Source organism: Lampris incognitus, chromosome 19 (assembly GCF_029633865.1).
Source record: "Lampris incognitus isolate fLamInc1 chromosome 19, fLamInc1.hap2, whole genome shotgun sequence".
Taxonomy (NCBI): Eukaryota; Metazoa; Chordata; class Actinopteri; order Lampriformes; family Lampridae; genus Lampris; species Lampris incognitus.
Window position 1 is genome coordinate 25,517,542 of NC_079229.1, and position 16,624 is coordinate 25,534,165.

At 48.0% G+C, this 16,624-nt stretch overlaps 1 protein-coding gene across 2 annotated transcripts in view; it reads left to right on the top strand.

Moving 5' to 3' along the window:
• The window catches only part of LOC130129790 (rho GTPase-activating protein 21-like), a 107,484-nt gene that overhangs the window by 43,936 nt on the left and 46,924 nt on the right, over window positions 1–16,624 (top strand). The window contains exons 1-2 of one of the 2 annotated variants that reach the window (XM_056299440.1): window positions 11,730–12,059; window positions 15,838–16,026. In XM_056299440.1, the coding sequence (XP_056155415.1) occupies window positions 11,754–12,059; window positions 15,838–16,026 (495 nt within the window). In that variant the 5' untranslated portion in view covers window positions 11,730–11,753. Of the gene's footprint in view, window positions 1–11,729; window positions 12,060–15,837; window positions 16,027–16,624 lie in introns of those variants that run through there. The other variant, XM_056299441.1, reaches the window with a different exon arrangement.

Genomic DNA, 16,624 nt, shown 5'->3' on the forward strand with positions numbered 1-16,624 from the left:
GAGGCCCAACTTCTAGATCTGACCCAAGTGCAGCAGCAGGCGTCTGGAAAGGGGAGGTTCAAGGGCTGCATCCGTTAGCAGGAGAACATACCTCGAAGAATTGGGGGGGGGGGGGGGCGATTTATCTGCATGCTCCAGCCCGGGCCATGTGCACACGGGGAAAGCACCACGGTCCTTTCCAAGGGCCATCATTCCACTCAGATGCTACAGGCATTCACAGTGACTCAGAGCGCACATTATTATTACTTTTTCTTCAGCTCAGCCACTTCCCTCTCTTTGTTTTTCACTTTCTCCTTTTCCTGTTCTTTCTGTCTCTATTCATTCTCCCTCTCTTTAACTTTCTCTGAATCATAATAGCAGTCAAATTTACAGCTCTTGGTCCGCCTGGGGCCATATTTTTTTTTTGCATGTGTGTGTATGTGTGTGTGTGTGTGTGTGTCTTTAAAGGGTGTGTCCCAGAGCCCTCATCAGTGTTGGCTGCAGTGCAGGCTGCCTTTCTTCATAAGCAATACCAGATCTGTCTTTTTCCAAATCTATTACAGTCCAGCGAGTCCATTTCCAACAACGTAACGATGCTGCTATTTCCCGTTGAAATGTCCTCATGTTTTTATGTGGACGTTGACCATGTCATGTGCTTACGAAACCCACCAGAAATGACCCCGTACGCTGCGCGAGGGCCTGCGAGAGCGAGGGCGCCGCCGACGTCTCGTGGCAGTTTGTTGTTGGTCTACACAGAAGAGCTGCGAGGGGGTCACACAGTGATTTCAGCCGTGAGAGCAGCAGCTGCTTCAATGGCTGCAACTCAGCGCGTAGTGCTGCCAAAGTGCAGGTTAAGCTCGTCTCACGTGAGAGAGGGGAAACCAGAGGGAGCCAGACACGGTGAAGGGCTTCATATCGAGATGAATATTTCATATTCCGACACGTGCAATCGGATATTTTTAGAGCTGGTGGCGTTGGCGGGGGGGGGGGGTTGTCTCGCAGCCGCTCTCGGTTCTAAATGGGGGTTGTGAATATTTCACCAGCCTACAGGAATAGCAGCCGTGAACGCAGACGATGGCATGAGTGGTATTTCTTGGTGTTGATGCACGTTTGTTTTGCACTGTGCGAGTGCGCACACGTGTGCATATATGCGTGTCGAGCATTTGGTGAATCGGTGTCGGTCAGTTTCCTGACCACCCCTTCTTCATGCTGAAAGCCGGTTTAGATGCAGGGATGAAATGTAATAATGTGCCATAGATTTAGTTTATAGTAAATGGTGCCTCATAAAACAGTCACGCAAACATCGCTTTGCTCTCATCCCAGTATTTATCTGGGATTATCTTGAAAAAGGGTGTAGTCAGTAGCCCATAAAGTTGTTTTTATTTTTTGGACCCCCCCCCCCTGCCTTTTTCTCCCCAATTGTACTTGGCTAATTACCCTATTTTCCGAGCTGTCCCAGTTGCTGCTCCACCCCCTCTGCCGATCCGGGGAGGGCTGCAGACTACCACATGCCTCCTCCGATACATGTGGAGTCGCCAGCCGCTTCTTTTCACCTGACAGTGAGGAGTTTTGCCAGGGGTACGTAGCACATGTGAGGATCATGCTATTCCCCCCCCAGCCCCCCCTCCCCCGAACAGGCGCCCCGACCAACCAGAGGAGGCGCTCGTGTGGCGACCAGGACATATACTCACATCCAGCTTCCCACCCGCAGACACAGCCAATTGTCTGTAGGGACGCCTGACCAAGCCGGAGGTAACATGGGAATATCGAACCAGCGATCCCCGTGTTGGTAGGCAGTGGACTAGACCGCTACGCTACCTCTCCATTTTCTCTAGTAGTAAGGCAATTTTACAAAGAGATCCCACAATAACGGCGTAATGAAGACTCGCTTTTACACCGTCTTTGTTTTTTTACACTGAGCAAAGGCAGCATAACCCTAACCCTAACCCCAGTGTGTGATTTTACAGAGCATGCTGGCGTTTCGCAAGCAAAGCCGTTACGACGTGTGACACAACAGCGTTGGCTGTCCCATCCTGCCGGCTGTCCCCTTTACACAGACATCGATTTGCTTGACAATTAATGGAAACACAGCTAGTGTATATAAGCTGCTCAGTACTGGCCTCACTAGTTATTCTATAACTCCCTGCATGCATGCACCACCACACATGCAAGCCCAGTGTGTATGAACCCCTCACCAACATACCAGATTTATTTGTTGCACCATAGCTTTGTTTTCATACGATGATATCAGTCTCACAAATTCCTGACCCATTAGACATTGCAGGCAGACTGGACAGTCCACTCCCATGTTATTGAAAGCAATGTGGTATTTAGCTCTGTGTGCTCTCCCTCAGTGTCTGCTGTCACCCATTACGCTGTTAAATTGCACATCCATCAGACGCGTGTCTGGAACAAGCAGACCGACACCTCCCCTCTCAATCTGTATAACACCCCCCCCCCCCAAAAAAAAAACCTCATTCAGGCAAAGATAGAGACGTACTCGGAATTTAAGATTGACTTACGGCACTACTATATAGGCCCTTTATGAACTGCGGGCCTTCTTACAGGGGGTCTTTCAGAGGGCTGGAAAACCTGAGTTAGTTTACACACAGGGTGGAAGGTGGAATAGCCCGGTCCTTAGGACCTCTACTCAGGCTTGAATTGACCATTTGTACAGGCCTGTATGTGTCACTGTCTGATTGATGGTATCTCTGCTGTTTCCAGACATTAGGTGGTTTGTCTCTCTCTCTCTCTCTCTCTCTCTCTCTCTCTCTCTCTCTCTCTCTCTCTCTCTCGTGTGTATGTGTGTGTGTGTATGCATAGTAGTGTCCAATGTAGGGGCAAACAGCCAGTGTCAGTTCCTCCACGTTTTTGCAGTCTGAAGGCTGTGCCAGCCCTCATGGACCATATAACTGTGTACACATTTGCACTCATTACTGGTCTGACTACACTGCAGAGCTGCGGTGGTCTTGCACCTCTCCATGACTCTGGGGTGTCTTTCCACAAGGGAATTTTTTTGATTTTTGAGTTACAGATTTTTTTTTTTTTGGGGGGGGGTTGCTGGCTATCATCAGAAACATATTAGCTTCTTTTTTTTTCCGTGGCTGAGAGCAGCTGTCGAGGAGTGAATGAGCAGGCAACTGAATGCTTGATTGGCAGAGGCATTTGTCTCGAGGTGTCTGGGGACCTCCGGAGACAATCGCCCAGATCAAGCAGGGCTCCCTGTATGGGGGCCGCGCTAATATGCCTCGATCATGCAAGCCATCCAGACCCCACTACTCAGCCAGCCCCCCCGCCCCCCCCAACTCGCTCTGGGCTTTTGTCTCCTCAGTTAGTCGTAGATGAAGTGGCTTCGAGCCTCTCCTCTCTGCAAGCTTCTGCTTCCATCTCAGAGCTTCGTCTCTGCTCTTTTGTCTCTCTTATCCCAGTGCACTGGTAGGCTGCTGAGCTCTGAACCTCAGAACCCCTGAGCAGCAGAAATGGCTTCCAGAGTAAAGTGTCCTTTTGAGTTGTTTTTCTTTTTGTTTGGCCAACAGAAGTGACTCTTTCACTCACAGACTAGTTTTGGGGATGAGACAGCGAGGCAAAATGGCAGTTTTTGGATTTGCAGCGTCATGGCTTATGTTGGAATTGGGCTGTTCCTCTAATTAAAAGGGACCAAATACCAAATGTATTGCATCTTGTAAACCGTATGAAGTGACCCAATTGTGATTCAGCTAAAACATAGCTTACTCATATGGATCAAAACAAATCTGGTTGTAATTACAGCTGTAGCCACTATACAAGTCCTACTTTTTACTGTCTTCTCACAGCATTAATGTGTACATTTCTGGTCCATCTTTGAGAGGACTTACATGAAAAGTGTTGCCCTCTTTGTGTTTGTTGGAGAATAACAGAGAGCCTATTAAAGGCTTGAATAGTTGACTGAATAAATGACAGACACTGGAATTTCATTTTAAAGTATACTAATGCCTACTGTATAATGAATGCATCATGAGGAGAGACCCCCACAATAACATAACATTATATTATATTATGTTATCAGCACACTAGGTAGGAAAACCTAACCTGCCATGCGGCCTGTTCCAGAGTTTTGTAGCTTTAATTCACATTTGTGCTCCTCATGTTTAATCTAATGGTGATATTCTCATTACAATTTTGCTCGGCTCTCCCTCTGTTTGTCCATTATAACTTCTCCCTTATGTTTTCTCTCTCTCTGTCACTCCTCTTTTCTTTCTTACCTCCCTACCAGAAGATAAAAGTATTGTACGTACGTACGTACCCAGCCCGCCCGTCCCTTTGAGGAGTGACCCTCATGTACAATAGCTATCTCCATCATTGCCCCTTAAGCCCCAGCAGTCTGAGTTTCTTATCTGTCTCTAAAACAAAACAAATCTGCTCCAGCATTGGCCGGATCTGCAACGGGCAGCTTGCGTACCTCCCCAGGGCAGTTGCTTGTCGAGGGTTCACCCCTTGGCACCCCCCCCCCCAGGGCAGTAAGAAGTGGGGCTTCAAGGATGCGCATTGGTGGTGGTGCTGCAGGTCTGTTCCCCAGCCCTCATTAGCCAGTCCTTTTGTTACATTCAAGCCATACCTCACGGAGCCCAGATGCAGCATGTCCAGATTAGATCTCTCACCCACGAGGAGCCTTGAAAAGCTGCCCCCCCCGCCACCTCAAACAAAGTCTAATCCCCCGCAAGACTTTCTCTTTGCTCCACACTCTCTCTATTACACATCCCGTGCTTTGTGCGCATGCAAGAGCGTGCACGTGCACACACGCACACTATTTTGCTCTTATGTACACTCACTTGTTCACATACAGAATACATACACATACAGTGGCTCGTTTGAAACACCTGAGCACATATGCACGTACACACACACACACACACACACACACACACACATACTCCAGAATTCACGTGCATGCACACAAGACGCATTTGTCACACTTAAATCCACTTACGCATACAGACACGCACATTTGAGACATTTTGAAATCATTTCTTGCTTTTACTAATCCCCATGCAGTTATCCTCGCGGACCTTTTGCCGTCTGAGCATGGGCCCTGTTCCCTTTGTTACACAAATCAGAGCTGCAGATAATCTGCTAATAAATCCTGGCCCCTCCACGAGTTGCGGAGATTTAAGTGGCATCGCCAAAGAACCTGTTTTTCATTGTTTGTACGCACCAGAAATGTAAACATCTGAAACAAGTTGTAACCGCAGGATAACCTCAGTTGTTATCTTTAGGAGTTTTGAAAGTGTATCTGCCCAGCTTCGACTGTATAACAACCAGCAACTCATTTTCAGCTCTCTTTGGTTCTGTGGCCTTTCCAAATCCGCAAATCTGACTTCTCTCTGCTTTGGTGTTCAGCACACCGTTAATATGGTTTCAGTTTACCAAGTCATGAAGGGGATTTCGCAAACCCCAAAGAACAGCTTTTCAATTGCTGTCAATTTCTCTATCCCTGTCTCACTTCACTACTACCACAGTCTGAATGTTGCTTTTGGCCCAGTGCGTTATGTTGCGTGAAGCCACAAGGACATTGGCAGCATTATCAGCGGGGGGAACTCCAAGTCCAACTTATAATGTGTGTGTCCAAGAAACCTTAGAAAAATGGAAAGCTTATAAGGTGTACGAACCAAAACAGCTGAACAGATTGAATGATGATTTCTTTTTCCTCGTTTGCTTTGAATGAATGCCCTTGCATTTTTCACCAGTTTGCTTAAACGTGATTTTTACTAATCTGTACATACATACTATGAATACATTTGTTATGTAATACAATTAATTGATGACTCACTCAAGCAAGATTATAAATAAGACAAATTACTTTGGACAAGTTGCTGTGATTGCTTTTGAGTGCTGCAATTTGTATGTCAAACCCTTCCATGAGAGGTACGGCTTAGAAAGAGAGAGACGCAAGAAAGAGGGTCACCAAGGGTATGCACAAAAATGTTTTGGATGTTACAATAATAACACCTCCGAGCAACCCTATTTGGTCAGACTCACCACACCGGAGGATGGAATTTCATAGCCGTCCATGACCCCACTTACAGCTGACTTTTTGGGTTGGCCTGCACTGACATTACTTTTCATAGTTGTTTTTCTAGGATGGATAATGATGGCTGCAATTCAGTCTTCTGTTGAATCATAAATTTCTTCAAAGCATTTTCTGAGCCGGTGTTAATAACAGTGCCCAAATGATAGTGTGTTTGAATGTAAGCCCCAACGAGTTCAACATACCATGGCACCTGTGTTTCTCTTGGAACTGCACTACATGGCCAGATGTGGACACCTAAAACATCACACCCAAATGTGCTTGTTGAACATCTCGTTCTAAAACCATAGGCGTCCATATGGAGTTGGTCTGCCTTTGCTGCTATAACAGCCTCCGCTCTTCTGGGAAGGCTTTCCTCTAGATTTTGGAACACAGCTGCGGAGATTTGCTCCTAATCAGCCACAAGAGCATTAGTGATAGTGAGGTCGGGCACTGATGTTGGGGAGAAGGCCTGGCTCACAGTCGGCGTTCCAATTCATGCCACAGATGTTGGATGGGGTTGAGGTCATAGCTCTTTGCAGGCCAGTCAAGTTCTTCCACACCAAACTTGGCAAACCATGTGTTTATGGACCTCGCTTTGTGCATGGGAGCATTGTCATCCTGAAACAGGAAAGGGCCTTCCCCAAACTGTTGCCACAAAGTTGGAAGCACACAATTCTCTAGAGAAGGTCACTGTATACTGTAGCATTAAGATTCCCTTCACTGGAACTAAAGGGGCCGAGCCCAAACCATGACAAACAGTCCCAGACTATTATTCCTCCTCCACCAAACTTTACTGTGTCGGGCAGGTAGCGTTCTCCTGGCATCTGCCAAATCCAGATTGGTCCATCAGACCGCCAGATATTGAAGCGTGATTCATTACTCCAGAGAACACGTTTCCACCGCTCCAGAGTCAAATGGTGGTGTGCTTTACACCACTCCAGCTGATGCTTGGCATTGCGCCTGGTGATCTTAGGCTTGCTTGCGCCTGCTCGGCCATGGAAACCCATTTCATGAAGCTCCTGACAAACAGTTCTTTTGACAGGCAATTTGGAACTTGGTCGTGAGTGTTGCAACCGAGGACAGACGATTTTTACACCCTTCAGCACTCAGCAGTCCCGTTCTGTGGTCTTGTGTGGCCTACCGCTTCATGGCTGAGCTGTTGTTGCTCCGAGACGTTTCCACTTCACAATAACAGACTTACAGTTGACCGTGGCAGATCTAGCAGGGCAGAAATTTGACCAACTGACTTGCTGGAAAGGTGGCATCCTATGACAGTGCTATGTTCAAAATCACTGAGCTCTTCAGTATGAACCATTCTACTGTCAGTGTTTGTCTATGGAGACTGTATGGTTGTATGCTTGATTTGTATGCATCTAACAGCAATGGATATGGCTGAAATGGCCAAATCCACCCATTAGAAGGGCTGTCCACGTATGACCATATCGTGTATCTCTATTACTTTAGACACTTCTATTTTTGTGATGCATAGGTAGACCTTTGCACATCTATCACTGGGAGTTTGCTCTGGGTGCAAACAGACTAAGCCAGGGCAATCTACTAGCTACAGATACACCAAAATACCATGCGTACTTCTCTCTGCAGCCATGCTACCTGAGATGACCCAAATTATATCGTAGATATGTGTCTATTCCACGCAGACACTAAAACATGACAGTTTTGCCCCAGTAGTACAACAAATGGAGTACAGCCAAGTCCAGATCACACATAAATCCTTCTTTTCACTATGCTCTATGATTGCACATCAAGCCATAGCAAGCCAGTGTCCATGGTTTGAATTTGTGGTATGTCTAGAGGATGACTGTCAATCTCAGCATTTGCTCACATCAAAGTGTGTCAGAGGAGTCAAGATGGATAAGCAGTTTCAGGTCTTGCCCTCTCTGTTGTCCTTCAACAGTGAAATCTTCCTTACAAATACAGATGTATGGTAAATGGGTGTGGGAAGATGGCGGGGTGAACTCACGTTTGCAGCGGCTTCACCCAGCACCGACTATGCAGTGTCTTTGTCTATGTCTGCATCTAAGTTTGTGTTATCGTGTGAAGTCCCCCCCCCCCCATTTAATGACTAGGAGAGCTGGCGTTGGATCGGCTGAGAGAGCTTGGTTTGCTGCGTCCTGTGGGCCCAGGGAATATGGCCCTGCTCGGCGCTGCGTTCGAGAGGAAACACTGAGGCGGTTTGGTCTGGCGGCAGCCTTGCTTAGCATCGGCTGTGCAGTGTTTTTGTTTGCATTTGTGTCGTCGTGTGGGGGAGGTGTGTCGAAGGTGTCTGGCTGGGAGAGATGGTGTTGTATTCGCTGGGGTAGCCTGGTCTGCTGCGTCCGGTGGGCCCAGGAACCGGGGCCCTGCCTGGACCGGCGCCCGGGGAGGAAGCACCGAGATCGGCCTGACAGGACGTGGAAGCGGGGCGGGCTAAGCTAACTGCTAGCCAGCAGTTTCGACAGTCATCCTGGCTGGCTTTCGTTCTCTGGACAGTGGAATTTTTTTATTTTTTTTTTTACTGTTGCACTGAATGCACTGTGTTATTAGCTTTGTGTTTGTTTTTTTTGTTTTTTTTTCTCTGTTTGTATGTTTTTGCTGGTGTCAGTTTTGGAAATTTTGGATGTGCATTTTTATCTTTTGTGTTGCACTGCTGTGGGCTAGCTGAAACGAAATTTCATTTCTTTTATGTACGCAAGTACGTGATATAAATGACAATAAATTGTTCTGATTCTTGAGATGCAAACGGGTATGTTTGCATGTGTATGGATAGATAGTTGGATGGGTAGATAGATAAATGGATAGAGCTACTGTACCTGTGCACATTCACACAGAAATTCAAACATACTTGCTCACCATCCTTCACTCTCTCTTACTCGCTCTCTGTCTCTCTGTCTATCTGTCTCTGTCTCTGTCTCATCTCTGTCTCTCTCTGTCTCTCTCTCTGTCTCTCTCTCTGTCTCTCTCTCTCTCTCTCTCTCTCTCTCTCTCTCTCTCTCTCTCTCTCTCTCATCTTTCTCTTGCTCTCTCTCACACACACACACACACACACACACACACACACACACACACACACACACACACACACACACTATGAAGTCACATGAGCGCCCATGGGGAACACCCTGATCCAATAGCTAATTTTGTTGTGGTCTGGGATGTTTCCATAGCAACGGCATAATATTTCTGGGCACTATGTCTAGATTCTGTGTGTGTGTGTGTGTGTGTGTGTGTGTGTGTGTGTGTGTGTGTGTGTGTGTGTGTGTGTGTGTGTGTGTGTGTCTTTGTGTGTCTCTATGTCTGCATGGCACCAAATCCACCCTGTAGCCAACAGGAATGCCATTCAAGTTTACACACCCTGCCCTAAGATCTTTCTCTTATCATGTGTTTTAGATTTGAAAGAATTTGGGAGACATGCTGCCGTTTCAAGCCCCATTGTAGTCTGAACTGTATTAGGCTAGGTGAATGGTATGTTCGACGAGAAACTGTACCTCTAGACAGGGATTTGGGCTGTGCTGTAATGTTCGGCTATGATGGAAACAGATGGAAACGACACACCAATGACCTTTAACCCCCCCTCCTTTTTTTTTTGTTGTTGTGGTCAATGAGTGTTCACATAAAGCTATGGTCTAGTCATCCGCAGGATTTAGTCTAACCATTGTCCCAAACTTCTCAAAAATGAATTTGGCTGGTAAAATGCTAAAAGTGGCTAGTTCTTCCTTTAGCAGCGCTATTCACTTTGGCCAATAGATGCACACGTTTCCCCTGCTGCACACAGCTGTCCTTTGCGAGCCTTGACCTTGTCTTTGTCTTCTACAACTTAAATACCCAAGACGGCTGCACCGGGCTATTTCTGCTGTCATTTCCGTACCACATGCTATGTTGAATGGAGTGAATATGGTAACAAGATGCTCCTAACCAAATGCAGAGTGGGGAACATTCCTCTTACGGCTCCTTGATGTTGTTTTCCCCAGTTGCCACTCTCTGGCGGCTGATATCTCAAATAAGAATAGGCCGGTACTTCACGTCACAGGAATTTAGCCGGGGATCTTATTCTGGGCAACTGTTGCCGGACGCGGATTGGCTTTTGCAGGAATCGGACCTTGCGCCTTTCGGTTAATGGACAGTGTATCTAACCTATCTCCAAGTAACCCTTCAGCCTCTCTGAAAGCACTCAGAGTATCCAGAGGGCTTGGGGAGACATCGCTTGTAATTAAATAATGTTGCATAGACCCCGAGAGCAGGATAAGCGGTTTAGATAATGGCTGGATGGCTGGACACAGTATACTCAACATTTAGTAATGGGCTACCTAATAGCACGGTTAGTCCAACTGTTTTCTTGGGTGCGGTGTAGCTAAATGCTTTGCCCCGATTGAAAATGGGATTAAATACTAAGTTGCCGCATCGGCCCTGCTCCCTCATAGCGCTCTACTGAACGGTAGCAGGCTATCCTACTACCGTCCATCGCACCGCTCTCGAAAGCCAAGTCTCCATGGGAGCTTGTTTACCATGATCCATTTAAGAGGCATTCCCCCTGGCACATGGCTAGCCTCTTATGTAAGGCACCCCGAAGACGGCGAGGGAGCTGCTGGTGGAGGAGGATAGGAATGTTTATGCTTTAAAAGACTCTGGAACTGTCTGGTAGGCATGTTGGGTGCCGGGTTGAGTGCCAGTTCTGTCGCGGAACAGTTTCTGTGACCTCTGGGCCTTTATTTTTGTTGCTGTCCAGTTGGGAGGAAGTTGCCGTCGCCATGACGGCCTGCGCACACGAGGGTCTTCGGGCTGTACATTATCTAAGCCATGTCGAATTCGGAGGCTCCGTATGCCGCCGTTATCTGCATTCAGCCTACTTGACTTCCGCGCACTGAAAACATGCCAGCTTATTCTGTCTCAAAGCACACAGCAGATAGCAGCCCCAGTCCTCCTACGGCCCACTGGGCTGACTTGAGGATGTTTGTTTTCTCCCCTGTAGCACTCGAGTGTGTGTTTTTTTTTCATGTATCGCTCGAAGTGTGTGTGTGTGTGTGTGTGTGTGTGTGTGTGTGTGTGTGTGTGTGTGTGTGTGTCTATTTGTTCCTATGATTTATTGATTCTTGTCACATGCATTCCTAATGCATTCTGTGTGTGTGTGTGTGTGTGTGTGTGTGTGTGTGTGTGTGTGTGTGTGTGTGTGTGTGTGTGTGTGTGTGTGTGTGTGTGTGAGCCTGAGTAGGCCTGAGTAGGCCAACGACTAGGCTAAAACTTTTAAGGAATGAGAGACGAAGGAGTGAGTGAGGCAGAAAGATGGAGAAGACAGAAAGGGAAAAGAACTTACTTACTCAGGCTGCCTGGCCAGATGTGTGTGTGTATGTGTGTGTGCGCGTGTGCGTGTGCGCGCGCATGCTTGAGAGAGAGGTAGAGAGAGAGAGTTTTGTGTGGTGAGTGGGTGGGTGCGCCTGTCAGTCGGCCCGGGCTCTCTGCAGTGCACTCAGCTGCTATGCTGTGTGAGTGGAAACATCATGTGTCTGTGGGACGCCCAGAGGAACAGCCCCGCTCCTCCACACTGAGACCAGAGCAGAGAGGGAGAAACACCGTCAGAGAGAGCGAGGGAGAAGCAGCTCGACAGAGGCAGCCACATATCGGGAGCCTGGAAGAAAAGAAAGGAGAAGAAACCGGGTGATTTTTCTAAAGGGGCAGACGTCTTTGTTGTCATCCGTTCTCCGGTCGGGGCCACCACCTCAGCCTCGGCTATGCCATGCTGGCCCAGAGGAATGGGCTACCTCCAGGCTGTAAGCCAGCACCTCTAAAGGATTGCCCAGACCTGCGGGATGCAGAAGCCGAGGGATGCTGCTCCCCCTCGCCCTCCCCGTTGTTGGGGGGCTGTCCCTGGGCTCGGCTGGCAGGGGTGGATGGCTGCCTGTCGGAGCCCTACTGTCTGTGGTTCCAACTTCTGGCCAGAGCCTACTGGGGAGAGGTGGAGCTGGGGCTCAGCAGCCCCAACCGCAGCGTGTCGTGGGCCAGGCTTCGCGAAGCCTCAAGGAGGAACTGTGTCCGTTCCAGGGTAAGGTTAGTTACACGTGTGACAGACATGTTGTCTTCGGGATTTGGACATGCCGTTTGGACATTGCTGTGACCTAGGTGCTCTTCGTAGTCCCGCGATAGTGCCTGAAATATGTGTCGAGGCTTTATCAGTGGCTGGCAGAGGCATATAGGGTTACTTAAGACGTGTTTTGCGAGCGGTGGAGGGGTTAGGAGCGGCTGCACTTCGCTTTACTGTCTCAGGAATTTTGTGTACGTCATCCCGCTCTGCTCTCCAGTGGAAGCGTAGTCCTGTTTCACTGACCGATATCTTTTGTAACACAAGTATGTGTGTCTGTCTGTATTGGTGTGTGTGTGTGTGTGTGTTGAGGTTTTAGGTTTCGTTTATTGTTGGTCCCCATGGTAGTTTGTGACAGACCCGTGTACATGTTCAGAGGTCAACTGTGTGTGTGTGTGTGTGTGTGTGTGTGTGTGTGTGTGTGTGTGTGTGTGTGTGTGTGTGTGTGTGTGTGTGTGTGTTGTATTTTCTTCTTCTGTCTGCTGCAAATATGGCTTGCTCTCATAACTTCCTTTTCTTTTCTCCCTCTAAAACAGCCTAGCCATGGTGACTTGTGTGTATCTTTACGTTTTCCACATGCAGCGGACACGCTGTACCTAGCTGGAATAAAGCCGGTCACTGTTGGGCTATACAGTCCAAGGTGGAGAATTCAAGACATAGAGTGTTTTCCCATGATGAAGTGAACCAGAATGAGTAATGTTGAAAAGCCTGTGGTCAGAAGGGGGGGGGTGGGAGGAAGGAAAAGCAGAGAGAATAAGGGCTAGAAAGAGGGAGAAAACAGGGTGTGGGGAGTGTGAGGGCAGCTGCCCAGCAAATGACTCACTGGCTAAAATGACAGCAGGGGGAAGGCGAGCCCACAGGTACTGGCCCTCTTCCCCACACAGATGCTCGAGTTTACACAGGTAAACAAACTGGCAAATGCGCCAGGCTGCGGGCGACGGCACCGTACGACAGAAAGCAAATAAAACCCTGCATGCAAACATAGAAAAGCCTATAACTAACGAATAGATGCAATGCATGTGTTCTTGCCCGTGGGGGAAGCCGGTGTATATTCTTCACTTGGCGCGGTCTCAATTTATAGCCGCGGTACTGACAATAATGGCGACCAAGAGTATCTTTCTGCAGCCCTGCCCAGCCATCGTTTCCCTCAGTGCTGCAGATGCTGCTGCTTCCTCTTTTATAATTCAACATGTTATACATAGAAATGAAAACCGTGTGCGTACGGGAGACCCGATGCGTGCACACGTGTCCATGCACAGCAGAAGTGCAGAGCAATTGTGGCCTGTTGACTTTGCTGTTGCATAACCTGGCATCAAATTTTAAGCACGGAACCAAAACAAAAAAGCTCGAGAGACGAGAAGGGTTGTCTCGTTTCTTTCCCCTCGTCTGCTCCCCTCCCCAGGTTGTTGGTCACGCTGTTGAGTATTTCTGGGTCCATACCATCAGGGGGTAGTTGCAATTTCACCTATTGTACGGTTGATTCCACATCCTTTCTCTGTTTGTGTCTCTCTTTGTCTCTCTCCGTCTCTGTTTGTGTCTCTCTCCATCTCTGTTTGTGTCTCTCTTTGTCTCTCTCCGTCTCTGTTTGTGTCTCTCTCCATCTCTCTTTGTCTCTCTCCATCTCTCTGCCTCTGTGTCTGCTATGCCTGGACGATGAGAGCACAGGATGGAGGGCCGAGAGTTAGTGAGGATAAGAAGACAGAGAGAGGGAAAGTTTGGAGAGAATGACTTTGCTTTGGACCCATGTCCAAGATAAATTTGGGCATGAAAGGGGCTGCGAAGAGAGCTGATCTTAGGCTGAGGGCCTCTTGGCAGTCCATCACAGCCCAGAGTAACTGCAGCGGTGTCTGCCGTGACCGCTTGCAACACACCCTGCGGCGCTGCGATCCGACTTGGCCGTTGCTTTGTTGATGGATGTGACATGAGTCTCTCAGCTCAGCGCGGCAGGGGAGGCCAGGGCGACTCGCTCATTTATGGTCCGGTGCAGGAATTACGGCGCTAAAATACAGCACGTCGAGTTCTCTGACTTACATATAGGATAACATTACACGACAAATCCCGGATATCATTTATCACGACCTAACCTCGCTGTTTGCTCTATGACGTGTCTGTGTGTATAAGAAATGTTTTTTTTTTCCTCGACCCCAAGCATCATCTTCTGGAAAAGAGGGTTACGGATGTAGACTGGGATGACTCATTGTGTTTTCTCTCTTGGTTACAGTTGCCATTTGAGACCACAGCAGTGCAAAAGCCCCCTTCCTAATGAGCAGGACTTTGTTGTGCTGCAACAGTTGAAATGTTGGTGCTGCGTTCGACTTGCCGCATTTTTTTGTGTTATGTGGGATTTTTATTTGGGTGCCGTGCCATGAGGTTTGTAAGCTGTTGATATTTGTTTTCATTTTAATCCAGTATGACTAGAAACAAATGAATGTACACCATAAGTATGACATCACTCCAGATAGGCTCCATCGCCTCATGTGCTGTAACCAAACCCACGTGTCCTGTGAGGGAATGCAAGCCTGCATGATTAAATTCTCATTTAACAGCCCAGATCATTTAGCTAGGTGCTAAGGCTGAAATTATTGGTTAGGTAACATACATATTTTACTGTCTCTCTATTTAGCCTACAGGTACACAGGGTAAATTACAGGGGCTGCAATTTTAATTTATCACTGGTATGACAATATGCCATAGTTAAAAGTTGTAGAGTTTAAAATTCAAACGGTGCACTTTTGTAACCTATTTAAGAAAGTAATTTTGTCCCTGTGCTGGATGGTTGTGGTTTGGGAATTGCAGTGGTCAATGTTGCATGTTGACAATTTGTTATATTTATGCAACCCTACAAACTTAACTGTGAAAAATCAACCCCCGGGGCACGGGGCATTCCTGTCTTCATTAAGTGAGGTCACAAGGAAAATCTGTTCTTTCTCATAGGCTTTGTCTTCTGTGAAAAATGGGTTTGTCTGGGCGTCTGGGTGGCGTGGCGGTCTATTCCATTGCCTACCAACATGGGAATCGCCAGTTCGAATCCCCATGTCCCCTCCGGCTCGATTGGGCATCCCTACAGGCACAATTGGCCGTGTGTGCATGTGGGAAGCCGGATGTGGATATGTGTCCCGGTCGCTGCACTAGCGCCTCCTCTGGTTGGTCAGGCTGCCTGCTCGGGGGGACTGGGGGGAATAATGTGATCCTCCCACGCGCTACGTCCCCCTGGTGAAACTCCTCACTGTCAGGTGAAAAGAAGCGGCTGGCGACTTCACATGTATCAGAGCAGGCATGTGGTAGTCTGCAGCCCTCCCCGGATTGGCAGAGGGGGTGGAGCAGTGACTAGGACAGCTCAGAAGAGTGGGGTAATTGGCCAAATACAACTGGGGAGAAAAAAGTGGGGGAAAATTTGGGTTTGTCTTTATCTTAGCAAAGCCAGTTCCTTAACACCATCACCACGATTGGAGTAAAAGCAATTGGATGTAACAACCGGCTTCCTGCTGCCTGACTCTTCATGAAAATGACAGACTGGGCCCGAGTGTGTGGACTGCTGGGCAGCATATTGTTGGCGTCTCTGTTTTGAATGACAGCACTGCTTCTTTTGTTTCCGCTCCAGATGTGTAACAGAGGATTTGTCTTGTAATCAGTGAAGACGATTTTCATTTTCCAATTATGCTTTCTCCTTTAGTTTCTCCCTACTGCATACTCTCTGTACAGTCAGGGCTGACGTCCCCGTGTTTCTTTCCTCCTCTTCCAGGGCAAGCAGAAGGATGGGCGTGATCAGAGTGAGGCATCGGCCGCAGCCTCTCCCGGGGGAGAGGAGGAGCCGTTTTCCTGGCCGGGGCCCAAGACGCTCCGCCTGCGCCGCACTTCCCAGGGCTTCGGCTTCACGCTGCGCCACTTCATCGTCTACCCTCCCGAGTCGGCCGTCCACTCCTCCCTCAAGGTGAGAGGGAGTCCCATTTCTCTCTGTCTGTGTTAGAAAACACTAGAGCGTAGCCACAGCTTTGTCCAGTGTGGGCAATGAAGAGATGTCGGTCTCAGTGATCATCACAGGGCGTCGGGCTAAAGGGTGCTGCCCTGTGGCAGTGTAATTACAGTGTCAGTATGCAGGTGTCCTGTAAATGTCAAACTTGTACACAGGGTCATGTAGAGACTGTCGTCATCCCACCTGGGAAGCCTGCCAAGCAGTCCGTTGGATAACATCAGCTGTAAGCTGCCTTTTGCATTAATCCTGATGTTACAGCGTTTTCGTCTCCAGACAGATATAGGCTGCAAAGCTTTTGGTAAATAAGTCCGCTCCCTTAAATGGAAAATTGCAGCGGTGTTTTTAAGGCAACTTTCCAAAGGCTTTGCTAGCTTTTTTTTTTTTTTCTTCATATCATCTGTTGATGATAATTTGGGATAAGTTGTGTTTATTTTTCTCTGAACTGTATTTTGACAACATCTTCAGCGCACAAAAAGAGATGTCATACAAAGCAGCCTTTGTCTTATGAATTTTGGCAGGCATGTCTAACAGTTGGAAGAGAAAGTATGGCAAAACA